Source organism: Aspergillus multicolor (genome assembly GCF_047715735.1).
Source record: "Aspergillus multicolor strain CBS 133.54 unplaced genomic scaffold BDW74scaffold_39, whole genome shotgun sequence".
Classification (NCBI taxonomy): domain Eukaryota; kingdom Fungi; phylum Ascomycota; class Eurotiomycetes; order Eurotiales; family Aspergillaceae; genus Aspergillus; species Aspergillus multicolor.
This window is the reverse complement of record NW_027395990.1, coordinates 242,796-266,139: the sequence shown is the minus strand read 5'-3', so window position 1 is coordinate 266,139 and position 23,344 is coordinate 242,796. Positions and strand designations below refer to the sequence as shown.

General features: G+C 52.7%; 11 protein-coding genes across 11 annotated transcripts; 7 read left to right on the top strand and 4 right to left on the bottom strand.

The window, feature by feature from the left end:
* Window positions 1-17: 17 nt before the first annotated feature.
* Window positions 18-3,471, top strand: ysh1 (cleavage polyadenylation factor subunit YSH1). Its single transcript, XM_073725908.1, has 5 exons — window positions 18-419; window positions 473-570; window positions 876-2,019; window positions 2,074-2,713; window positions 2,769-3,471. The coding sequence occupies exons 1-5, from the start codon at window positions 270-272 to the stop codon at window positions 3,365-3,367; spliced, it is 2,631 nt and encodes an 876-aa protein (XP_073579099.1). The 5' UTR covers window positions 18-269; the 3' UTR covers window positions 3,368-3,471.
* Window positions 3,472-3,512: 41 nt separating this feature from the next.
* On the bottom strand, window positions 3,513-5,166 carry BDW74DRAFT_188352 (aminotransferase, class III; the record flags this gene model as incomplete). The annotated part of the gene is made up of 5 exons (XM_073731701.1): window positions 3,513-3,761; window positions 3,827-4,279; window positions 4,354-4,700; window positions 4,782-5,087; window positions 5,142-5,166. The coding sequence occupies 5 exons, from the start codon at window positions 5,164-5,166 to the stop codon at window positions 3,513-3,515; spliced, it is 1,380 nt and encodes a 459-aa protein (XP_073579098.1).
* A 261-nt stretch (window positions 5,167-5,427) lies between these two features.
* Window positions 5,428-7,390, top strand: BDW74DRAFT_96923 (NmrA-like family protein). Its single transcript, XM_073734196.1, has one exon. The coding sequence runs from the start codon at window positions 6,113-6,115 to the stop codon at window positions 7,055-7,057; it is 945 nt and encodes a 314-aa protein (XP_073579097.1). The 5' UTR covers window positions 5,428-6,112; the 3' UTR covers window positions 7,058-7,390.
* Window positions 7,391-9,571, top strand: BDW74DRAFT_96924 (allantoate permease family MFS transporter). The gene is made up of 7 exons (XM_073734197.1): window positions 7,391-7,918; window positions 7,978-8,022; window positions 8,078-8,269; window positions 8,325-8,470; window positions 8,523-8,582; window positions 8,636-8,890; window positions 8,945-9,571. The coding sequence occupies exons 1-7, from the start codon at window positions 7,723-7,725 to the stop codon at window positions 9,539-9,541; spliced, it is 1,491 nt and encodes a 496-aa protein (XP_073579096.1). The 5' UTR covers window positions 7,391-7,722; the 3' UTR covers window positions 9,542-9,571.
* Window positions 9,572-9,896: 325 nt separating this feature from the next.
* BDW74DRAFT_162187 (uncharacterized protein) lies at window positions 9,897-11,166 on the top strand. The gene has a single exon (XM_073725907.1). It carries the CDS (start codon window positions 9,902-9,904, stop codon window positions 10,865-10,867), a length of 966 nt encoding a protein of 321 aa, XP_073579095.1. The 5' UTR covers window positions 9,897-9,901; the 3' UTR covers window positions 10,868-11,166.
* A 287-nt stretch (window positions 11,167-11,453) lies between these two features.
* BDW74DRAFT_182910 (uncharacterized protein) lies at window positions 11,454-13,175 on the top strand (the record flags this gene model as incomplete). The annotated part of the gene is made up of 1 exon (XM_073730375.1): window positions 11,454-13,175. One exon carries the CDS (start codon window positions 11,454-11,456, stop codon window positions 13,173-13,175), a length of 1,722 nt encoding a protein of 573 aa, XP_073579094.1.
* Window positions 13,176-13,213: 38 nt separating this feature from the next.
* Window positions 13,214-17,751, bottom strand: BDW74DRAFT_162184 (uncharacterized protein). The gene is made up of 4 exons (XM_073725906.1): window positions 16,725-17,751; window positions 16,513-16,673; window positions 16,017-16,453; window positions 13,214-15,959 (listed from the first exon to the last, which is right to left on the bottom strand). Exons 1-4 carry the CDS (start codon window positions 17,400-17,402, stop codon window positions 13,546-13,548), a joined length of 3,690 nt encoding a protein of 1,229 aa, XP_073579093.1. The 5' UTR covers window positions 17,403-17,751; the 3' UTR covers window positions 13,214-13,545.
* Window positions 17,752-18,334: 583 nt separating this feature from the next.
* On the top strand, window positions 18,335-19,432 carry BDW74DRAFT_162183 (basic secretory family protein). Its single transcript, XM_073725905.1, has one exon. It carries the CDS (start codon window positions 18,387-18,389, stop codon window positions 19,353-19,355), a length of 969 nt encoding a protein of 322 aa, XP_073579092.1. The 5' UTR covers window positions 18,335-18,386; the 3' UTR covers window positions 19,356-19,432.
* Window positions 19,433-19,562: 130 nt separating this feature from the next.
* On the bottom strand, window positions 19,563-21,177 carry BDW74DRAFT_162182 (mitochondrial 54S ribosomal protein mL44). Its single transcript, XM_073725904.1, has one exon. The coding sequence runs from the start codon at window positions 21,056-21,058 to the stop codon at window positions 19,838-19,840; it is 1,221 nt and encodes a 406-aa protein (XP_073579091.1). The 5' UTR covers window positions 21,059-21,177; the 3' UTR covers window positions 19,563-19,837.
* Window positions 21,178-21,325: 148 nt separating this feature from the next.
* BDW74DRAFT_96892 (uncharacterized protein) lies at window positions 21,326-21,824 on the top strand. Its single transcript, XM_073734194.1, has 3 exons — window positions 21,326-21,395; window positions 21,457-21,639; window positions 21,713-21,824. The coding sequence occupies exons 1-3, from the start codon at window positions 21,373-21,375 to the stop codon at window positions 21,768-21,770; spliced, it is 264 nt and encodes an 87-aa protein (XP_073579090.1). The 5' UTR covers window positions 21,326-21,372; the 3' UTR covers window positions 21,771-21,824.
* On the bottom strand, window positions 21,825-23,200 carry BDW74DRAFT_96898 (ribokinase family protein). Its single transcript, XM_073734195.1, has 3 exons — window positions 23,103-23,200; window positions 22,775-23,035; window positions 21,825-22,723 (listed from the first exon to the last, which is right to left on the bottom strand). The coding sequence occupies exons 1-3, from the start codon at window positions 23,179-23,181 to the stop codon at window positions 21,879-21,881; spliced, it is 1,185 nt and encodes a 394-aa protein (XP_073579089.1). The 5' UTR covers window positions 23,182-23,200; the 3' UTR covers window positions 21,825-21,878.
* Between the last annotated feature and the right edge of the window lie 144 nt (window positions 23,201-23,344).

Genomic DNA, 23,344 nt, shown 5'->3' with positions numbered 1-23,344 from the left:
TATCCTTGTCACTTGGTGACAAACAGCAGACTTGACCAGTGAATTTCTAACTGGTCGTGCTCTTCGTTTGATTCCGATCTTCTTGACTAAGCGGAAATTCATTTGCTCTGCAGCGCATTTATGGCTCGCAAACAGCGCGCAAACTAAGACCCTTCATCGAGCTTCATCTGGACATTGTCCTGTTATCTAGTTATTTTTCTTGCCTCTCGTTGTCTTATACGCTAGATCGCCGAAATCGTCGTGCGTTGGTTGCTGGGCACGCGTATGACATGGCGGCGAAGCGAAAAGCCGCGGCGATGAACGCCGTCGACGACGAGCCTGTTGATCCGTCAGATGAATTGGCGTTTTATTGCTTAGGTGGTGGTAACGAGGTTGGACGGTCGTGTCATATCATTCAATACAAGGGAAAGACTGTTATGGTGTGTATTCTGTTTGGCATTCCGTTTAGCACCATCTAATTCGAGGCCAACAGCTCGATGCCGGCATGCACCCTGCGAAAGAAGGATTCTCGGCCCTTCCCTTCTTCGACGAGTTCGACTTGAGCACGGTGGATATACTCTTAATCAGCCAGTACGTGGAACACCCAGTCTCCTTGTTGCTCTCTTTCATTCATATCGCGGGTGTGTCTGGATGCCATGGGGTCCCTCGACGCCTCGCGGGTGATGGCACGTCAAAGCCATTGGATATCAATGGTGGAATAGCTCTTTTGGCAATCCGGCCCCTGCTTCTTCCATGTATACAAGAAACGCAATACAATTCAATCTATCTTGTATTCGGTCACCACTCTCTGTATTCTGTATCATCCTTTAGCGCGGGATGCACCCACCGGCCCTTTCTCTCAACAGATAGACTAATAGGCGTTTGTCGCGTCACAGCTTCCACGTCGACCACTCATCCGCGCTTCCATATGTTCTCAGCAAAACGAACTTCAAGGGTCGTGTTTTCATGACGCACGCCACGAAAGCTATATACAAATGGCTGATCCAGGACAATGTGCGCGTCAACAACACAGCCTCATCATCGGACCAGCGGACTACTCTATATACGGAGCATGACCACCTGTCAACGCTGCCGTTGATCGAGACCATCGATTTCAACACGACTCACACTATAAACAGCATCCGCATCACTCCTTTCCCAGCGGGCCACGTGCTAGGAGCTGCCATGTTCCTGGTATCAATTGCGGGCTTGAACATCCTGTTCACAGGCGACTACTCTCGCGAAGAAGATCGTCATCTTATTCCTGCGACAGTGCCCCGAGGAGTGAAAATCGATGTCCTTATTACCGAATCAACCTTCGGAATCTCCTCCAACCCACCTAGACTCGAGCGTGAGGCTGCCCTAATGAAGTCAATAACGGGAGTACTCAATCGCGGTGGCCGAGTTCTTATGCCAGTCTTTGCGCTCGGTCGTGCGCAGGAGCTGCTTCTTATTCTTGATGAATACTGGGAGACGCACCCCGAGCTGCAAAAGATCCCTATCTATTACATTGGTAACACAGCGCGAAGGTGCATGGTCGTATACCAGACATATATTGGAGCGATGAACGATAACATCAAACGTCTCTTCCGCCAACGGATGGCAGAAGCGGAAGCCAGCGGCGACAAAAGTGTCAGCGCCGGTCCCTGGGACTTTAAATTCGTCCGCAGTCTGCGCAGTCTCGAACGATTTGACGACGTTGGAGGATGTGTCATGCTAGCCTCGCCGGGTATGCTACAAACAGGTACAAGTCGAGAGCTCTTGGAGCGATGGGCACCAAACGAGCGAAATGGCGTTGTCATGACGGGTTACAGCGTGGAGGGCACGATGGCCAAACAACTGCTCAACGAGCCAGACCAAATCCATGCCGTGATGTCACGGGCAGCCACCGGCATGGGTAGAACACGCATGAATGGCAATGACGAGGAACAGAAGATCATGATTCCCCGGCGATGCACTGTTGATGAAGTATCCTTTGCGGCCCACGTTGACGGCGTCGAGAACAGGAATTTCATTGAAGAAGTATCCGCCCCTGTCGTGGTACGTATCTCCTTCCGTCTTCCAGGCCTCTGCCTTCGCACTAACGTCCAATAGATCCTAGTACACGGCGAAAAGCACCAAATGATGCGCCTCAAGTCAAAGCTCCTCAGTCTGAACGCAGAAAAGACAGTCAAGGTCAAAGTCTACACGCCAGCCAACTGCGACGAAGTCCGGATTCCTTTCCGAAAGGACAAGATTGCCAAGGTCGTCGGCAAACTGGCGCAAACAGCACTACCCTCTGAGAACGAAGACGGAGATGGGCCACTCATGGCAGGTGTCCTCGTCCAGAATGGCTTCGACCTGTCGCTCATGGCCCCGGATGACCTCCGCGAATACGCCGGTCTGGAGACTACCACAATCACCTGCAAGCAGCACATCACCTTAAGCTCGGCGAGCATGGATCTGATCAAGTGGGCGCTGGAGGGTACTTTCGGAGCCATTGAGGAAATCGGCACCGAGCAAGACACCAAGACGGAAGAGCAGGAAGAACAGCCTATGAAAGAGGAGGCCAATGAAGAGATCCCCATGGAGAAGCCCCAGGCATACCTGGTCATGGGCTGCGTGGTAATCAAATACCACCCTCGAATCCGCGAGGTCGAGCTCCAGTGGGAAGGAAACATGATGAACGACGGTGTCGCCGACGCAGTCATGGCCGTCCTCCTTACGGTCGAAAGTAGCCCAGCATCTGTGAAGCGTACGTCCGCGCCCAAATATATACCTATTGTACCCTGCTAACGCAATCACTCTAGAATCCGCCAAGCACAACAAACACCACCACCACCACCACCATCACCACGACGAACCCGAAACTGACACCCTCGACACATTCAACCTCCTCAACCCGCACGCCGCGCAAGACGCAGAAGAGCGCTTCGCCCGCCTCCTCATGATGCTCGAAGCCCAGTTTGGCTCGGACATCGCTCCCATCGAGCGTCCCCGCCTCCCAACCACAAACACAAACGAGGACTCAACGCCCGCAAAGTCCGAATCCGAGCAGCCCGAGTCGGGGTCGGAAGATACCGAGCCGGATACCTTCTCAAACCACGAGCTCGCGGAGCTCGCTCGTCTCCAAGCCCTCGGCATTCCGGTTCCAGGTATTCAGATTAAGGTTGACAAGCATGTTGCGCGGGTCTGGCTGGAGGATCTGGAGGTTGAGTGTGCGAATGCAGTGCTGAGGGATCGCGTTAGGGTTGTCATTGAACGGGCTGTTGAGACGGTCGCGAGTATGTGGTCTGTTGGAAAGGTGTCGTCCAAGGCCGTTACGAATGGGAATGGGACAGGAAAGGAGATTGCTGGTGCGGATGAGGGAGTGTCGAAACCCGGTTTGGAGGTTGAAGCAAAGGCTTAGCTCTGTTACCTGCCATCTACCTTATGCTATGTACCTGTAATATACGGTCTTCTTTTGAAACTTATTTATGATGAATCAAATGGTCAGGCATATTTGAAGTGTATCCAACCCCAATCAGTACCTAAACTCCATATGAAGCCTGGCCCTAAACCTGCACGAAGACCTCATCAAGAACCTTGACAATTGTGTCGACGATAATGTCAATCTCCTCCTTCGTAGTATTATAAGCCGGAGAGATAATGACATGGTCGCCGCGAATCCCATCTACAGTACCAGCGCTACCATACAGCGAGATGCCGAACTCAGGCTTCAGGCCTGTCTCCTGGATCTTGAAGGCTAGCGCAGTCTTCGGGTCAAAGGGTTCTTTCGTCGCTTTGTCTTTGACGAATTCGATCTGAGGGCAAGATCGAGTCAGTAACCTTATAAATATGAGCAGACGGGCATGGGTAGGAAACTTACCCCCCAAAACAAGCCCTTCCCCCGAATATCACCAACGTACTTCATCCCTCCAAGCGCACCCCGCAGCCTCTCCTCCAAGTATCTACCCATAACACTCACATTTTCCAGCAGATTCTCCTCAGCAATAATCCTCTGCACTGCCAACGCAGCCGCACAGGAAACCGGATGCCCCTGGTACGTCTGACCATGCCGGAACGCCCCAGTGCCCTTGTCAATAACCTGGACAACCTTACCCGAGATTAAGAGGCCCGAGACAGGCGCGTAGCCACCGCCCAGTGCCTTCCCGACGGTTTGAAGGTCAGGGACGACGTCTTCTTGTTCCCAGGCGTGGAGCGTACCGCAGCGGCCCATGCCGCTCATGACCTCGTCGAGAATAAAAAGGGCGCCGTGTTTCTCGCAGATAGCTTTCATGGCGGGGAAGTAGCCCGGTACGGCGGGGACGCAACCTAGGGCCTTTGGGAATGTATCATCATCAATCATACTCACTGCTTGAAACGGCGGAATTAAGAAGATGGGGAGAGACGTACAGCTCCAACAACAGGCTCCGCGATAAAGGCGCAGACATTATCCGGGCCAACTCGTTGGAATTCAGCGTCGAGCTCGTCTGCAAGCCGGGCGACGTAATCTGCGTCCGACTCGCCATCTTTCTTGCCCCGATAGGCGTAGCACGGTGAGACGTGAGATGTGTTCTGGGATAGTATAGGCTCGAACGGTTGGCGGCGGAGGACATGGCCTCCAATTCCTAAGGCGCCTAATGTTGTGCCGTGGTATGAGGGCTTGCGGGCGATGAAGCGTGTTCGTTGCGGTTCGGGAGTGGGGAGCTCGAGGAAGTACTGGCGGGCGAGCTTGAGTGCCGCTTCGACTGCCTCGGAGCCTGGAGTGTAGTTGTTAGTAGACAGACCGAATTAGGTGCGGTGGGCCGGGAAGAAAGAGGCATGGAGGGAAAATGACGTACCGGAGCTGACGACAAACAACTTGGACAACTTCCCGCCGGTTGAGTTGACAAGCAAACGCGCGAGTTCTTCAGATGCATCTGTCCCGAAGAACGCAGTGTGGCAATACTCAACTTTCTTGAACTGCTCCATAATAGCCTGGGCGACTTTCTCGTACCCGTGGCCCAAACAGGAAACAGCAGCGCCGCCTGTCGAGTCAAGGAACTTGGTACCGTCTTCGAGGAAGAGGTAGCTGCCTTTGCCGCCGACGGCCTTCTTAGGGGCAAAGCGGGTGTCACGATGGAGGACAGCGCTTGTCGACGCAGGGACTATATATCGTTAGTCATTGAGAGCTTGATGGAGTATAGATTGTTTGTTTGTACCTGAATTTTTTGCTTGGGGGCTCATTTTCGTGAATTCGTCTAAGAGTTAGTTATAATGCAAGTCCAAGTAGAGGATTCTTGGTATCTTTATGTCCCTGCTACATTGGCAGTTGGAGAAGCAGGCCTTTATAGCCTCGACTGGAGCCTACAGAGCACTGACTGCTATCTAATGCTATCTAAAGCCGGGGGAAAACTGGAGAGAGAACCCGAGGCTCTGGTTGGCTGACCCCGCCGCAAGCACGGGCCGATAAGGTTGCCCCACCTAAGCAGTATAACGATTTGGAGTTATGACTCAGAGTGTCGCTTTTAGCATGAAAAGATAGTGGCAGTGCCCATTCAATAATGTGCCAGCAAGCGCTCACTGGCAGGGTGACCCAAAAGGTTCAAAGAGACTGACAACTTGACGAAACAACATGTCCGTGGACGTCAAAGGGGGAACAAAGAGTTTAGCTTGTTTCATGCATGCCAGTAGCCTGCAAAACCCTGTGATCCGTGCGTAACTTTGAGACAAGTTATATGGAACTCAATTGTGAACCGAATCCTTGCTTATGTTTGTTTCTCGAGGATCGATTCGAGGCATGCTGCTCCGCCGCGTCGGGCAAACGCCATTATCAACGCCGAAGCCCAAGGCTCGAACCTTAAGAGGAAGGAGCGGCTAGCGTACGCGTTTCAGGCACAGCACGTTGTACTCTGCCCCCATCTACAGACTTCTGGCAGCTGCGTTCCCCAGGATGCTGACAAACGTCTCTCGTATTCTCATGGAACGTCTGCTACGAAACCGTCAGCAAGCCAAGCATTAGAGCTCGGCAGACGGATAGCCAGAGAACCGACCTCCGTTACACGACAGCAGAGTCCAAAGATATAAAGCAAAGCGGGGCCTGACAGAGATTGTTCGGACTTTCCAGATCAATCACTTACAAAGCATCTCATCTAATTCCATCCATTCCGTTCACAAGTCATCCAACCCCAACATGGGCCCCAGGAAGGTCATCGTATTCGGCGCAACAGGAGCCGTAGGCTCTGCCGCCGCTCGCACCGCTCACTCTCATGATGCCAAAGTCTTTCTCGCTTTGCGCAATACCTCGAAACCGGTCCCCGGCTTGAGCGCCACCGAAGAACAAAGTGGCAGATATGAAAGAGTCCAAGCCGACCTCACTCAACCGGATACTGTCCGCGATGCGGTATCCGAGAGTGGTGCTACCCATGCCTTCGTTTACGCGGCCATCGGGGCCTCAACTGATCATTTATTCTCCACGGCGGAGGCGCTCAAATCGGCAGGAATTGAAAGCGTCGTCATGCTGAGCAGCATGAGCGTGGGAGGCGATGCTCGTGCAACCCAACCCAATAACTTCATCGGATATGCGCATGCTCAAGTCGAGCTCACGCTGGAAAGCGTTTTCGGTCGGCAGGGATACGTTGCAGTCCGGCCTACGTTTTTCGCAAACAACTCGCTCTGGTGGTCAAGGCAGATTATCGAGGATGGTGAAGTGAAATGGGCCTTCCCGGAGCACAAATTTGACTATATCTCGCCGGATGATATCGGTGCAGTCTGCGGGACAATTCTCGCGGGTGCTTACGAAGGCGTACACGAATCTCCAGTGTGTTTGTTTGGCCCAGAGACAGACCTGTCCGTCGCCGATGCCATCGAGGTTATTGGACGGGTGATCAACAAGCCGGTGAAATTCACCAAGGTCGGCCCGGATGAACAAATCCAAGTCATGGTTGAAAAGTCCGGAATGCCTGAACCATTCGCCAGGGTCTTGACGGGACAACTCGCTAGGGACAGTGAAAACAAGGGACCAGGAGTTGGCGAGATGACTCCAGAGATAAAGTCGAATGTCGAGAAGTATCTCAAGCGGCCAGCGATGCGCTTTTCTGAATGGGTGGAACTCAACAAGGAGAAGTTTGGCGCTTGAGTTGTGATGCGCTTCTATTCATGTTTGACGTGATGCTGATCCATAGTCAACCTGTTGGTCTTCCTATCGTTAAGCAAGATTGATTAGTTGCGTGAGAATGGCATTGTCTGTGCAAATGACTTGGCAGTTAAACTTGAAAGCCTGGAGGAGGTTGTGCAGTATAGAAAATACGCTAAGCCCAATTAGTCTCTCGGCCGGTAAAAGGTCGGGGCTCCTGTACTATCTAATCGCGCCATCGCGGGTACTGTATTGCTCATCAACAACACCCACGCTGGAGGGTCGTTTCGAATCAGATCGCTTCGATTTATTGGCTTCAAGGCTGAACGGGGTCCTTACTGCTATGGGGGTCTAAAAGATCGGCTCGTGCTAAGGACCTGTTGTGATCCAGACCCCCACGAGATTGGGCCTTTGCGATTCGCAGCCGTCATCACCATCATCGCGTGAACTGTATCCATGATGATGTGCTTTGCACCATGTGCGATGCGCCATGCACGACGCACCGTTGACAGCTTTAAAAAGCCCTATCAGCCTCGACTGCGTCATGAACCGTGGTCGAGTGCCGATATCTTTCCATCTCAACCGGTCTTCCTCGTTACTCCCGCGGGAACTACGCTGCCCAAGCATCCAAGCACATCATTCTTTGGTCTGGCGTGCCTTAGCGAACAATGGCTGACGTGAAGGAAGCCAAGGGCTCCGACTTGGGCCCTGACCGGGAAAAGTTCGCCAGCTCTCCGGCAGAGAGTCATCTCGCAGACGACTTCGCCGACATCAACGAGAAATCGCTTCTTCGAAAACTTGATTACAAACTCCTTCCTCCGTTGACGATCTTGTACCTCTTGTCGTTCCTCGACCGGAGTAATGGTATGGTTCGAGAGACTTGCTGGAGAGGACATACTCGTGCTAACCTGGGCTGTTTATAGTTGGCAATGCTCGTCTGGAAGGTTTAGCGGATGATGTTAACATGAGTACGAACCACCACGCCAATCGGACCTGGAGCAGAGACTAACTCATTTTCCATAGCTGGAAACATGTACCTTACTGGATTGACTCTATACTTCATCGGTTATGTCGTATTCGAGGTTCCTTGCAACATCATTTTGAAGAAGACGACTCCGCGGATATGGCTCCCGACCCTCACTCTTATCTGGGGCATCGTGGCCACACTTCTTGGTATAGTGCAGAACTATGCCGGATACCTTACCTCGCGAACTGGTATGCCCAAGGCTTTCTAGATTGACGAGCGTCGCTGACATCTCTGTGTTCACAGCGCTTGGTATCGCCGAAAGTGGTCTCTTCCCCGGAGTTGTCTTCTACCTATCCATGTGGTACAAGCGTAACGAACAGCACTACCGCGTGGCATTATTCTTCAGTGCTGCGTCGCTCGCAGGTGCTTTTGGTGGAATCCTCGCATGGGTTGGTAACCAATTTCTACTCCAATCGGAGCGAAATACTGATTCTCTCTCAGGGAATCGCACATATGGATGGCGTCGGAGGTTACGCCGGTTGGCGATGGATCTTTATCCTAGTAAGCACCAAAATGGCACATCCTACAGATCACAGTACACTAACTGGACGCAGGAAGGATTGCTCACGGTAGTGATGTCTGTTATTGCCTACCTTTGGGTCTACAATTATCCAGCTACCGCAGAATTCCTGTCGGAGAAGGAACGCAGCTTCATCATCTTCCGCCTAAAGAACGATAGCGATGCTACGCGCGAGGAGAAATTCTCATGGGGAGCGGTTATGGACGCTGTTAAGGACCCAAAAGTCTGGCTATATGGGCTTGGTTTCCACTCAATGTCCCTTCCTTTATACACGCTGTCCTTGTTCTTGGTAAGCCTCCATGATTGTCCAATTGTCAACTTGCGTTACTAACACTAAAACAAGCCGACCATTATCAAGGAGCTCGGCTACAGCGCAGCCAAGGCCCAGCTTCTCACTGTGCCTCCTTATGCTCTGGGGTTTGTGACGACAATCACGGTGGCTATACTGTCCGAGCGCACCAAGCGCCGAGCTCCATATATCATGGGCTCGTCAGCATTTGCTTGCATTGGTTACATCATTCTCCTCACTGGTCGAAAACCAGGTGTTTCATACACAGGAACATTCTTCTGCTGTGCAGGTATATATCCTGCCGTAGCAATCGTCCTATCTTGGCCCGCCAACAATGTCTCTGGCCAGACAAAGCGAGCCATTGCCAACGCCATGCAAATTTCCATCGGTAACCTGGGAGCTGTCATCGGAACACAGCTATACCGAACGGAAACCAGCCCTCGATACTACCTCGGACACGGGTTCTCACTGGGCTATCTCGTGGCGAATATCATCGTGGTATACATTCTGTGGCAGGTTCTCAACCGCGAGAACGCCAAGAAGGCCGAGATTAGAGAACGCGAAGGTCTTCAAGCGCTGATGGGTGACATTGGTGATGCGGAGGGCGAGTTCCAAGGTGACAAGGATCCTCGATGGATCTTTCAGACATGAACAGTTTTGGGCTTCTTGTTTTGTGGTAGACGTATAATACCTCGGAATTTCAAGTGGGATTATCGTTGCGGATTTGACATCCGCAGAAAGACCTGTATGATCTTAAGTCTTAAATTCTCTTTGATAATCTCCGCAGTCATCCTATGAATAGGACATAGTTCTGAGTCACTAGCCTTTTTATACTTATAAGTAGAGCTGAGAAAGAATTGTTGGTGAAATACCAGTCAGGCATTCACTTTTTTCAGGCAGTCATTCCGAAAAGGGTAAGGGCGGGATTTCAGTCCTTCGCAGGCCCCGTCTTATAAACCGTCCTAGGCCCGTCTTTCCTCCCAACACCATCTGAGCCAAACTGACAGGAACATGGAAGTATTCAACGGCAATATGGATAATACCTCATCGGGCTTGCAGACAACCATCTCAGGGAATGATGAATCCAAGTACATTCGAAATCATCAATACACAAAGAAAGTCGCACCCTCTTACTACCCCGACATCCATTACAGTGGCGTTACTCAAGTCGCCCCAGAGCCTGTTGGGCCAGAATCGCATCCATACCAAGAAGGGGAATTCGTCAGTCCAGGGTTTTTCCAGCAGATCGATCCCAGCATCTTCACATTGCCGCAAGCAGAGGCCGAGTGGTCGTATAACATGCGCCGCACTGCACAGCGCATATTACCATTCCTCTACCTCGGACCTTGGTCCTTCCTATCGGAGAAGCAGTGGCTACGAGACGAGGGAATCACGTTGCTCGTGGGTGTGCGCGACCAACGCTTCGCAAAGTCACAACTTTTCTCGGGCCAGAAAGCCGCTGCGGATGTGGGGATTGAAGCGGACTCTTTCGACGTCGCGGATGGGCAAGACCTCATCGCCAGACTTCCGCAGGCAATAAAGCGCATTAACGACCATATCCATCCCTCAGTGGACTCAGCAAATGGCGCGCCAGTCCCGGTCTCGAAAAAAGTCCTTGTGTTCTGCGAAACTGGAAACGGGCTGTCTGCGCTGGTTGTGGTGGCTTACTGCATGGTGATGCTTAATATGTCGCTCAGCCAGGCGATGAACTTTATCCACTCTCAGCGGTTCTGTATCGATTTCGAGGACGTTCTGAAGCCGATGCTGCTGGCGTTCGAGGGGCTCTTGGAGGCGAAGCGGGATGTTGAAAGTGCGAACAGATCGGCTGGCGCGAACGGGTTTTTGGCTGCTCCGGTGATGACGCTCTCGAAGAAGCGGAGTTTTGCGGATCAAGAGGACGACGACATGATGGACTTTGATGATGAAGATGCAGAGAGAAAACCTACGGCGCCATTTCAGGATCGCTATGAATGCTAGCGCTACGATACGAGTTTGCTTTCTTCGCCCGTCTGAGGAGATACCCCGATTTCGGTGATGTTTTACGGCCTTTCTTGTCTTCTTTATTTTTTTATTCACCATAGTCGTATTAGCAATGCATGTTGGCCGGGTGCCAGGAATTGGCCAAAAAAGGGGCCATTCTAATCAGGAATTGAGTGAATAGTAGCAGTGAAATTAGAAGGAGGACGCAATGCTCTCACCATGCCAGGGCACGTAGTCAGTCTTTCACTCAACAAGTTAATTCGATTCTGGAATAACACCCACCAATTGCGCTTCTGCTACTTCCTTGAGTCTCTTTTTCTTTCCAGCCATGGACCAACACTCCAGTCCTGCACTATTTTTCGCTACTCACACTCACTATCTTGCTACTCTTTCACTCAAGCATCAATGGTAACAGCAACAACTCCTAGACTTCTATCCCTACCACATAAAACACTCATTGACTACATTTGTTTGCCATTATCATCAACATCCGCTCCTTCTCTTTCCCTCTCTTGCTTATACCATACCAATGCCTTCCGCTCCCTCAAGCAAGTCGGCAACATAACCAGCGAGCCTCAACACAATGCACATGAATCTCCGCAAGACCATCCGCCTGCCCCAGCGGTTCAGCCCAGACCATCTCTATGCCCCCATGTCCTCACGAAACCTGCGCAGCGACGACATCATGAGACCGCCGTTAATCGAATACAACCCGAACCTACCCCCCGCCGCATTCCCGACGCTTGATGCGCCACGGACTTTAAGGAGACAGGACCACAACGCCGAACAGGAAAGCAACGACGAAGACGGACCCGATGGACATAATCAAAGGATCATGCGGGAAAGCCTGGATGACTTCCGCAGACTGACAAAACCCGACAGTGAGCGAGAGACGTCCCCGACTGCCCATGTCAGGCGTATACCGCTGGACCAGCTCGACAACCACATCGCAAGCAATGGAGACCTCAACCCCGTCTGGGTGAGCAACATGGCTCGCATGGCAGCTGCGGGACGGCATGCTTATGGCGGTATGGATATGGAAGATACTGATCCGGAGAGCATAGTTACTAGCGAGGCTCGGGTGAGCCGATTCCCTGATCCCGCGCAACTTCTACCCAGACATTTCATGGGAATGCGTCCGCTAACACTTCCACTTCAGCCTTCTAGATCAACGCTTCGAGATCCAACTTGGTCCGACCTCTCCTACCGAATGCAAGTCGAGATCTTCCTGAACCTCCTAGAACGCTACAGCTACCCTGCCGTGTGCCGTATGCTCGGCCTGACAACCGCCGAGCGCGACGCCATCGAGACCACAATAGAAGACCGCCGGAGCCAAGAAGAATTGGAGAACAAGCACCTGGAAGCAATGCGGAAAAAGCAATTCCATGACCTCGCGAGGACGGACAACAGTTTCAAAGACCAGGGCCAATCTTACCACCTTGTCTTCCGGGAGGGTTCCTGTCCGACACTCCGTGGACTAAGAGAATACATCAAGCCGGAGACAGACTTCTTCGCTTGCGAACGCGCTGAGCTCACCCTCGCGCAAACCTTCCTACGCAAACGAGCAATAGAACCCGTGTCTGCGGGGACTTGGGGAAACGACATCGCCTATACTCAAACGCTGAACGCTGAAACACCTTTTGGAATTTTTGGCTTGGATCGAAGCCCCGACCCTAACACCGTGCCCTTCAAGCCCAACGAAGCGCAGACTTCCACCTCCACCGCAACATCCAACTCCCAGCCAGTGACACCTATTGCCTCCGAAAAGACATACACAAACTGGCTTGGCGACTCACCGACCTGCAACTTCCTTCGATCCACCCGGCCCGACCGCGACCCAGCCACGGCTAGAAGATGGCTCGCGCGGTACAACGAAACAGTCATGAGTCAGGAAAAGCATTACAGTGGTAATCCTGGAAGACAAGCATCTGAAGCTCCTCTACTTCAAGATCGACGGTCTCTTGCGCCTGGGAGTTCGCCCGTTCGGTTGTCCAACCCGAGCGACGGTCCCTCAAGAGAACTAGCCCTAAATCGAAGACTGCAGCACCCGCACCCGCACCCGCAGCAGCCCCAGCCCCAGCGGCCACGACCGAACAACCAGAACAACAGTCCGCAGAGATCAAATCCAGGTCTTCAAATTGCAGTTCAACCAGTGTCTTATACAAAGGACAAGGATGCCCATAGCTCGCGCGTCCCTCCTTCCCCGCGAATGGACGGCGATCTGCAGATGCAGGAGAACCATGATCCTGATGAGACGGAAGACGAGTTCATGCACTGGGACGAAATGACCATTTTCCCGAACTGAATGTACTCTAGCTCTAGAATCTACGACGGAATCAAGAATACATTTTAACTAGTTCATTCAGCTACAGTAACCGAGTAGCTATCTAAACGATGCTATGCTAAACCATGTTCTGGTAGGGTATACAGTAATGCGGAAGCAAAAATGAAACAGCAAACAACGAAGAAAAACAGCAACAAAGGTATAATACAGAATCAAAGCCAAAAGCGGACCGTATCCGAGAAAACACAACTAACTCCTTTTGCAGATCACCAAAAGAAAAGAGAACCGTATTCAAAGTGCCACGAACCACGAACTCCGTCTCGTTGCAACATGCAGACAATCCAAAAAGCCGACCAGACCATGTCCAAAACTCCTTTCCATCGTCGTTCACTCACTGCGCTGCCTGCTTCGTCTGATAGTAGAACAGCAGACCGTCGACACCCTTGTTCTTCGATCCCACAATCTCCCAGAATCGCTCGTCATCAACCATCTCACGCAGGGTGATGCAAAGCGCAAAGACCCTCCGCTTAATGGCCACAGCCGGAAGCGTCATCACACATCTCACAAACTCTCCAAGGCACTCCATCTGATCCCTCGGAAGCTCCTTCAACTGCCCATTCATGCTAGCCAGACCAAGCGTGATGACATCCAAACCCTTTCGAAGCGTCCTTTCCTCGGTCGGGCCAGCCTCGCTCTTGACAATAGGTAGAAGATGCCTAACAACAGCATCGATAATCCCATACTGCGCCTTCGAAGCCTCGACCACATCATCGATGAAGTTCTCAATCGTCTTGACTAAGTGACCTCCCGTCTCCGCCGATCTCTCCGCATCCAACAACGCCGTGACAGTGCCAGGGTAGTACGGCGCAAAGAACTGTCGGAAGTTCTCAAACATGCACTTAACGGTATACAGAACCTGAGTCTTGTGGTCTGCCACCGTTCCAAACGACAGCACAGTCTTGCTTGGGGGTGCCTGTGCCGCCAACTCATCCAGCAATCCGATCAACAGTACAGCGAATTGCTCCTCGTCTTCAAACAGCTTGGGATGGTATTGAATCAGGCCCTGCAGCTTTCGGAATCCATCTGTGGCCATCGTCCTTGCCTGGGTTCGCTCAATCCCCTTCAAAAGTATCTCGTGGGCGTTGATAGCATTCTGCGACCAAAGAGTCACGTTCCGCTTTGGCAAAGGGGTTCTCGATACGACGGCCGAATCGACATAGTCGCGGTCGGGACTGGGGCTTCGCGACAGGTGCTCCTTAACCTCTTCGCTCGGCCACGGTGCGGACGCGATTATCTCCCCGGACATTGACACCTTCCTTGAATTCACAGCTACCACGTTCTGCGTACTGACCACCTTCTCGTGCATCTCCTTCTCGTGCATGAGCCGGCCCCATGACGCCATCACCCGATGCGCGTCGGCCGAGCTCTCAGTGACATGTCCCACGATGTCCGCAACCTCTGCATTCTCCACGTTTTCTGCGTTTTCTGCCTTCTCTGCCTTCTCTGCCTTCTCTGCCTTCTCTGCCTTCTGTCCCTCGCTTGTGCTGGGGCGTTTTCTAGGATTGACCAAGGTCCCAAACGGGCGGTCGTCGTTGTCTGCGTTGCCAGGAGGCAACCACCTTCTCTTTGTCGGGCTGGTCCGGTTCGATGGATCACTGTTTCGTCGGGGACTTGACGGTGTGGAAAGTTCCGGTCCAGGTCCAGGAATTCGACACTGGTTCTTTCGTGGAGTCTCATTTTCCTTCTTTTGAAATCCGGCCGCGGTTGCTGGGCGCGGGGGTTTGGGCCGCATGGGCGCAGCCGACAAAGTTGAAACAGGCTTTTTCGGTACAGGCCGTTTTGCGGGCGCGCGCGCTGGCGTGGTCGCCGCCGTGCTCGTGGCGGTGGTCGAAACGAATGGATCAAACAAGTCGCCCGAATCATCCTTGGTGTTCAGGGGCATGTCCTTCTCTATTAATTGTTGGGTTTTCGGTGGCAGTGCATTCAGAACCTTCTTGGCTTGCATGGGGAAAACGCCATGGAATCGGATCAACGTGTGGCGGTACGCCTTGCGAATGTCCTCCTTGGAATCCTCAATGCCGCCCTGGATGCACGAAGCGATCTGTGCCACTCCCTCAGTGTGAGTCTTGTGGCGAGACTGGCCTTCGATGATGATGCTAAGCCAGTTCGCCGAATAGATGCGCAGACTCTGGTTCTTCTCCTTCGCGGCGCCCAAGATGTAACCCAACACGCGCTGGTTGCATGTCACATTCTCGAGGATAGCGATGATGGTCATGTTGCTGTTCTGCGAAGTGATGCCCTTCGCGTTCGAGGCGAGCTTCAACACATTTTGCAGGATTATGTGAATCAGCGGGTCGAGTTTCGTCTTGTTGACGCGTGCAAGCGACTGGACCGTCCGAAGGCCAGCGGTCTGCAGAGTCGTCCGACCGGAATGCGCCGTGATAAAGATAAAAGTAAGGGTCTCCTTGACGAAACCAAAGTAGACCTTGGGCCACTTCTGTGGCGCGTTTCCATGAGTGATCCGGCGGATCAAGATGGTGTACTCCTCACGTCTTGAGAAGTTCATCTCCGTCTCTTTGCCGTCAAAAAAAGGAGCCATGGTAAGTTGCAATCGTTCAAGGTCCTGAGCAGAACCGAGATCGTAAGGCTGAACATCGAGAGGCTGCTCAGCGTCGCGACCGGCTGGTTTCGCAGCACGTCCCGGAATCGCAGGCACAAGTTGCCGGTCGACCGAAGACGCCTTCTTTGCGATAACTTTGGTGCTGTTAACCGGCTTCGGAGTTGGACGCACGGCAACAGGCTTGCCTAATCCATCGTCAGATTCATGAAGATCATGGGGCTATTGAAAAGGAGCAAGCTTACCTCGAACCGATTCTTCGGTATGATAGTCGTTGGCGGTCATAGATTCCGCCGCGGCGACCACGTCGCTGGCAGGAGGAGAACGTCGAACCGGCTGTGGGTGGTACAGAACGGGACCATCATCGTCGGCCGGTGTAGCATCACGATGAGTGACGACTGAGCCAGGACGATCGTTCAAAGCGTCGGCTCGTGAAGCAGCCCGCGAAACGGCGGCTCGTGAAGGAGCGCGCGAAACAGCAGCTCGCGACGCTGCGCGGGAAGCAGCGGCAGCGCGAGATGGCGCTCTCGGCTGAGTTGAGAATGGACGAGAAGGCTGGTTTTCGTCGTAATAGTCGGGGTCAAGCCCGATACCAGCAAGGATCTCCCTCGCATACGGCTGTCGAACCTTGTGCTCTTCAAGTGCCAACTTCAGCTCGTGCTTGATGTCGTCACGCTCGCCGCTACGCAGAATTAGTCGTCGGTGGATAACAAACAACAGCTCTACGGATGGATGGCTTACCTGAACATCTGTATGAGTAGCTGTCGCGCATTTTGGCGGACGGAGGGATCGGCGTCTTCTACGCATCCGATGATGTGTGGGGTGTACCCTTTCGCCATGAGATCTACATGCATAACAGCTATCTCGGCTTTCTGGACGGTAACGTCCGCATGGGTAAGTGTCTGCGGTGGACAGTCAGTTCATGGTCAAGAGATGAATCGAAGGCAACTTACAAGGGAGATCAAATTGAGACAAGAAAGTTTTTGGTAAGGATTCTTTCCCTGAAGGCCAATGCCGATGACAAGACTCTCGATTTGCGGACCGGCGCCTTCCCACATGTCAGCTAGGGCATGGGTAGTCTGGTGCCTGATGCGGTCCTTGTTGTCACCCATGCGGTCCATGAGTGTGCCGAGGAGTCGTTCGGAGTAGGCGGCGACGAGTCGGTGGAGTCCCTGAATGTACATGCGTTTCAGGAAATGACCGAGAGTCGAGAATCCTGCCGAGTAAAGTGCATGAAAAGGTGAGGCTATTGCATGTCGCAAGCACTCAAAGATCAGAGGCACTGCTTTCTCCGGAACATTCTTCTGCTTGATGTCGGACTTCAACGCAAGCAGACGATTCGCCTTGGCTTCGACCGATAGCTTGGTGTCCTTCAGCGCCTCGAGTATGTCCCGCACCTTTTGATCCATCGTGGCTAGAACAGGCTTGAAGTGGGGTAGCACAATTCGCACGAATGCGAGGAGGTAATAGGAGACGAGGAAGTACACGCTGTAGCGTGCGACGAGGCAGAAGAGGTTGACAAGAGAGACGAAGATGGGCTCGAGTGCAAGGAAGGTGAGGATAAGAAAGGCAGTAACTGCCAGTTGAGTGTCAGTAAAATACATGGTTAATCGTTTTGGAACGTTAAGCATGCGAGAAGATATGGGAAGCGGATTGTTGGAAAAGGGAAGAGAGAGGAAATTCGGAGGGCGAAAAGTTGTTGATATACGTACTGTAAACAGAGAATCGCGGCAGTCGCAACTCAGTCCATGGAGAATTCTAGCAGCTGCGCGGGCGAGGAGAAGGAAGGTGTGAGGTTGTTGGCGGGCAAGAGATGAGGATGAGGGAAGGAGCACAGAGGGGATGGTGGGCGATCCGATAAGCGACACGGACGAGAAGATAAGCGCAAAGGGATACTCCCCCGCAGATCAGACGATTGTAGGTAGGGCAAAATAAAGTGGGAGCGAGAGAAAGCGAAAGGAAAAGTTGGAGAGAATAGGGACAGTGGTGATGTTGTGGAGGTGGTTGTTGACAGTTGATGTTATCGCATCGACACTTTTTCGGGCTAACGTTGTTTACCCTCAATGCACATTGGCCACAGCTCCGGGCCCACTTCAGCCTAATGCTTCACGGTAGATCGGTGTCGTACAATAGTATTTAGTACTTTTTACTTGGTAGAATGATATTTTCGGACGGGATTCGGACGCCTTCACTAACTTCTGCCGGTGCATATTGATACCCTACAATCTAGAACTGTGCGCCTGCTGGGCTAGGTATTGCTTGGCCGGCGATGCCCCTGATTCCTGGCATCTGAAAGGGCAGTAAAGTATATATAGTCTGGTCCCGGAACAGAGACGTCGAAGCCTCGGACATGTGAATGCCCAATAATCGTCAGAATTGTATTGAAGCTGAAATTGTAAATGAACTATCTACTTTAGATTCAATAAGAATGGATACTTCCAAATCCGCAACAATGATACATTGCCAGGCACGGCGTTCCTCAAACCTACAGTAGTCGGCCACGGGCTGCGCCGGCTCGCTGCATCCCCCGCTCCTACATCCAAGTCTCCCCCATCATTGATTTGCAGTATCTCATAGCTTCATAGTACAAACCGAAACAGTTACTACAAACAGCGATGGCTACACCTTCACCGATCCCAATAATTGCCGGTCCCCGCGACACCTCCCAAGAACCACTTCCGGCCGCCGACACGACTGCACCCTCGCATAAGCTCCCCGCACCGAAGTTCCAGCTCCAGATCCACGATCTCCGCCATCCTGCATCTCAATTCTTCCTTACCTCAATTCCCGATCTTGCAACCACCCTAGAAACCGCCCTCTCCGCTATCATCCAGCAACTCTACACCCCTCCCACGCCCGGACCAGTCGCCGCAGCCGGAGCCCCCGCAGCGAGCGGCAAGAAACGAAAGCACCTACCAACATTCAAGCCCTCCATCCCACCAACCCGCTCAATCACTGTCCTCCTGCGCGACATTGGCGGAGTTGCATACACAACGGGCAAAGACATTGACAACGACCACAAGGAAATCCACATCTCCCTCGCGTACATCCAGCATTGCCGCACCAAAGCCGATCCTCTCGCGGAGATAGTCGGCGTGCTCACCCACGAGTTAGTCCACTGTTACCAATACGCAGCACCGCGCGCTACTGTTGACGGCAAGCCCGATGACTCTACACCCCGTGCGCCGGGCGGCTTGATCGAGGGCGTTGCGGACTTCGTGCGTCTCAAGGCGGGGTTGAGCCCGCCGCATTGGACACGGCCAACATCTGCCAAGGAGAGGCCGGAGAAATGGGACTCGGGATACCAACATACGGCGTATTTCTTGGCTTGGTTGGAGGATGTCCGGGTTGGGAGGGGAGCAATTGGTTTGTTGAACGATCGGCTTTGCCGTGTTGGATATCTTGGAGAAGGTAAGTCGAAGGAGGGAGCTGTGGACGCCGAAGGTAAGAAAAAAGGTAGCTTTTGGACGGCTTTGTATGGGGCGGCGATTGAGGAACTATGGGATGAGTACGGTAGCTGGTTGGACAACCCCGGCGGCCATGGTGACTGGGAAGACGAGATTGTAAATCCATTTGATACTTAGACCTCGAAGACATACTGCTACCTAGTCATTATATACATCCAAGATTGCATAATACTGATACCGTCCGAGGGTCATACATTATATTTCTCGATTAACCCATGTCTTTCCCCAAACGAGATCCTGGTGCGAGGTTGCTATGATGGTACAACTGCGCAGGGGTATGTAATTCTTGACCCATGCGCCGAGCGTAGAGTCGAAAGGTGGAACTAGGTATTAGCAAGCTTTGATTGATGCTGCATCTATGTACTGTATGTCTAAAAACATATGCCCTGGCAGTCTCGCCCGAATGACAACCTTCACCTGCAAACAAGAACAGAAAAAAAAGTGGAGAACACCAGAAGGATAGAATAGATTGCCCATACTGTACAAGATCCGATCTTTAAAACAATGATAAAACATAATATACCGAGTAGCTTTTGCCAACTGCTCTCGTTGACATTATACCCTGTAGAAGAGAATGGTAATTCTCCACTGCTTGCCTTCTAGGCAACCACCTCACCCAAATCCACGTAAACTGGCTTCCAAGGAGCAGCGCCTTCCTCCTCCATAGAACTGGGTACGCGCACGTCTAACGGGCTGTAAAGATACCACCCCTTCAGAGCGGTTACTGCAGCCCTCGCCCGAGCCTCAGGTAAACTGGCGCCTGCGCCCTCGCCCAACTTATCCTTACCAGAAAAGATTCCCACAACGAAAACGGGGGTCCTGCTTCGGCGACCGGTTTCGCTGATGATCTTGGCAACCGGAGCCTCGTAGTTTTCACGAGCGCACAGTCGGACCAAGTCACGGGTAGGTTCAGAAAAGTTAAACAGACTGGATATGTCGAGGTGTCGGGAGAGGATGTGCTGTTCAAAGAACCGTTTGGCGGCCGCTCGGCCAGCGTGGAGATAGATAGCGCCCATTATAGACCGCACGAAGTCCGCGCTGGCTTGTTCCGCGGTTACCGGCTTGGGTCTCCGCAATGGTTCAGATTGTGACTCCGAAGGTGGCACGCCTGCTAGATCTGGATCCCCAAACTCGTTATCGTAGACGACGCTCGAGTTGATCGATTTCCGCCAGTGCTTCTGGTCTTCGTTGGGTCGTGTAGTCCCAGTGAGAGGCTCCTGAGATAGATCGGTACCGGGATCGACTCTCCTGTATTGAAGGAGGCCGGGATCTACCTCGCCGCCGGGAAGGGCGGCATGTTCCACACCCCATTCCCTGGCCATCGCAGCAAGTGTTTTGGGTCCGACATAAGCATACAGTGTCGCAAAGACAACCGACAGGGGTAGTCGCGGATATGTGCAAATAAGGTGTTCGGTTGCGTAGTTCGTCAGGAGGTCATGGCCGAGTACGGAAAATGATGAGTTGTTGAACTGAGGATTGAGGTCTGCTGAGGGGTTAACAAGACACCGCGCTAGTGTCTCAAGCGGTAATCGCGATGGAAGATAGAGTCGTGCATGAAGAGCGGCGAGTTTCGCAGACTCGTGTGCGGCCTGAACGGGTGGTGAAGGAAGTTTGTATTTCGCAAGTTTGAAGGGGCGATGAGTGCTTGTGGAAGGCAACGACTCTTGTCCGGTCAATTGTTCAGTTTCAGACTGTACAGGCGCCGCGTCAGTCGATTGGAACCTCTGGCTCGAGCAAAGTTGTCGCTGCAATTGGCCGCCAGTTCTGGCCCGCGACGATAGGGCCGAACTGCTCCATCGTTGGAGTTGCAGCCTCTTCATCAGGACGATTGAGCGGCGGCAAAAATCTCAAATGAGAGAATAAATGGCGAACAGGAGGGGACGGCCACCGCGGAAACGTCAGGCGTGGTATTATGAAAGGGGGCTCGCGTGCTGTCGCTATACAAACTTTTGGATTGGACAGCGAGAAAAAGCTGCGGCGGAAGAAGTCACGGGACCCAATTCCGGATCGAAAGACGCGGATCACGTGAGCCGACCAAGGACGGGCCCTTCGGGATGAGGTGCATCACCAAACCCCCCAGCAACTGACCCTAACACCCTCTTCTTTCGAACCCACGAATATCCCCACAGTCACAATGGGTGGAGGCCCCAGGATCCCGTCTGTCAAAATATACCTATATGCTGCCGTTGACCGAACTCGAGGCTGACCATGCTTCTAGATACCCCAAGGAAGTTTGGTCTCCCGCCGGAGGCTGGTACGCCCAGCCCGCGAACTGGAAGGCCAACACCGCTATCATCGGCGCGGCCATGCTTGGAATTGTCGCTGCTGTCTGGAGCATCAGCGCAGAGCGCGAATACCGGGATAGGATGCCAGAGCCGGGCAGGTTCTTCCCCAGCCGATAGTCAGTCACCCTCTGCACCATTGCGCGCCGAATTTAGGCCCAACCTTTTACTGATGCGTCTTGTCCGTTTTAGCTGGAGCAAGCAGATTATTGAACATGAAAGGCAACAGGCGGCCAAGAACGAGTCATAAGAAGAGCCGGGAAGACAAAGGGAGCCGCGGGGGAAAGCTATGGTATGGCAAAGTCTATGTTCTATAATTTTGCGGCCTGTACGAAAATAGAAGGGCGTTATCAATCGGTCAGTTGATCTGCAAGTGCTTTTGAGGAGATTCTTCGAGTGTTCGATACAATCCCTGCGTGTACAGACGGACTCGTTCCGTGAATTCAGTTCCATTCCAATGTTCCTTTCCTCCAGAAGATGTAGACTGGCGAGGCACGCCAATCTGTTCAACGACGAAGCTTGCAGCGACAGTGGCGAGGATCAAAGCGAGTGGGATACTCTGTTGCTTTCCGCAAACCGTGACAACTTTCCGCCAAACTGCAGACTCCGAAAGAACTGATGTGACGGCCTTGGCCGCATCTCTACCCTCGCTCACCATTCCCTGGGCCAGCGCACCTAGGAAGGAGTTCCCTGCCCCTGTCGGATCAACAACCGGGGATTTCTCGGAGGCAATAGGCTGATGATAGGCGGGCAGCCAGAGCCTTAGGCCTCTAGAATAAGTGTAACTACCACCTTTCCCTGCCCGAATAACCAGGTATCCCTTGCCCTGAGGCCCGATTCCCGACTCAAGGATCTTGTCCACTATTTCCCTGCCGAGGCTGCTCTCCCCATTCCAAGCAGGTTGGCCAAACATCATGCCCAGCTCTAGGTCATTGGGGCTCACAATGTCAACTTCACGACATGCCTCCAAGAATCTCTGCTGCTCCTCAAGAGTGCACATATCCGGCACAGGTTCCCAGACGAAGATAGGTCTATCAATGTGGATGCCAGAAGAAGATAGCCCCTCTCGCCGTTTCAGGATCTCCCGCACTATGGTTATACAGCGGGACGAGGAACAGACCATGTGAAATGTTTTCGAGAGTACTTGAGAGTCTGACAGCATATGTGGCTCTAGTCGTAGCTTCGGGGTCAAGTACTGGAAAGCTATGCTTGGTTAACATTTCTCTCGCACATCGCTGAGATTCTAGCCCTTACCTCGTTTCTCGTTCGGACCATAACCGTTCCACGCCCTGGTGGTCAACCTACCGGGGTCTTCCCTAATAACGCAGTCTGTATCCCACGCTTTTATCACATCCAGGACTTCTGGTGGAAAGTCGGAGCCAACGTCGACAATCCAACTGACGGACCTCGAGTACTCTTTCCCAGCCGCTAGTCGAGCGCCAATGACCGCAAAGGAAGCTGCACCACCCAGGACATTCTTCACACTCGGCCGCGAACCCTCGAAGTCGATATCATCTGGGTATTAGGCCAATGCATGAGTAAACAATGCTCCGAGGTTGTCTAACAGCTGGGGTGCGCATACCGAGGATGAACATGCCCAGAGTACAGAACTCGACGCTGGATATCTTGCTCTCCTCTGCAGTGCTACCTTCTCCGGACATATTGAACCGAGCAGGGATCAATTGTTGCAAAGCAAGCTGAAGCTCTCCTCTGGTGGGGTTTCGTCCTACTCTTATCGCTGAAGAAATGCAAGGAATCTTACCACTCTGATACGTAATAACGTCATCGGAGTCGGGCCGACTGCATACAGCTACTCAATACGGC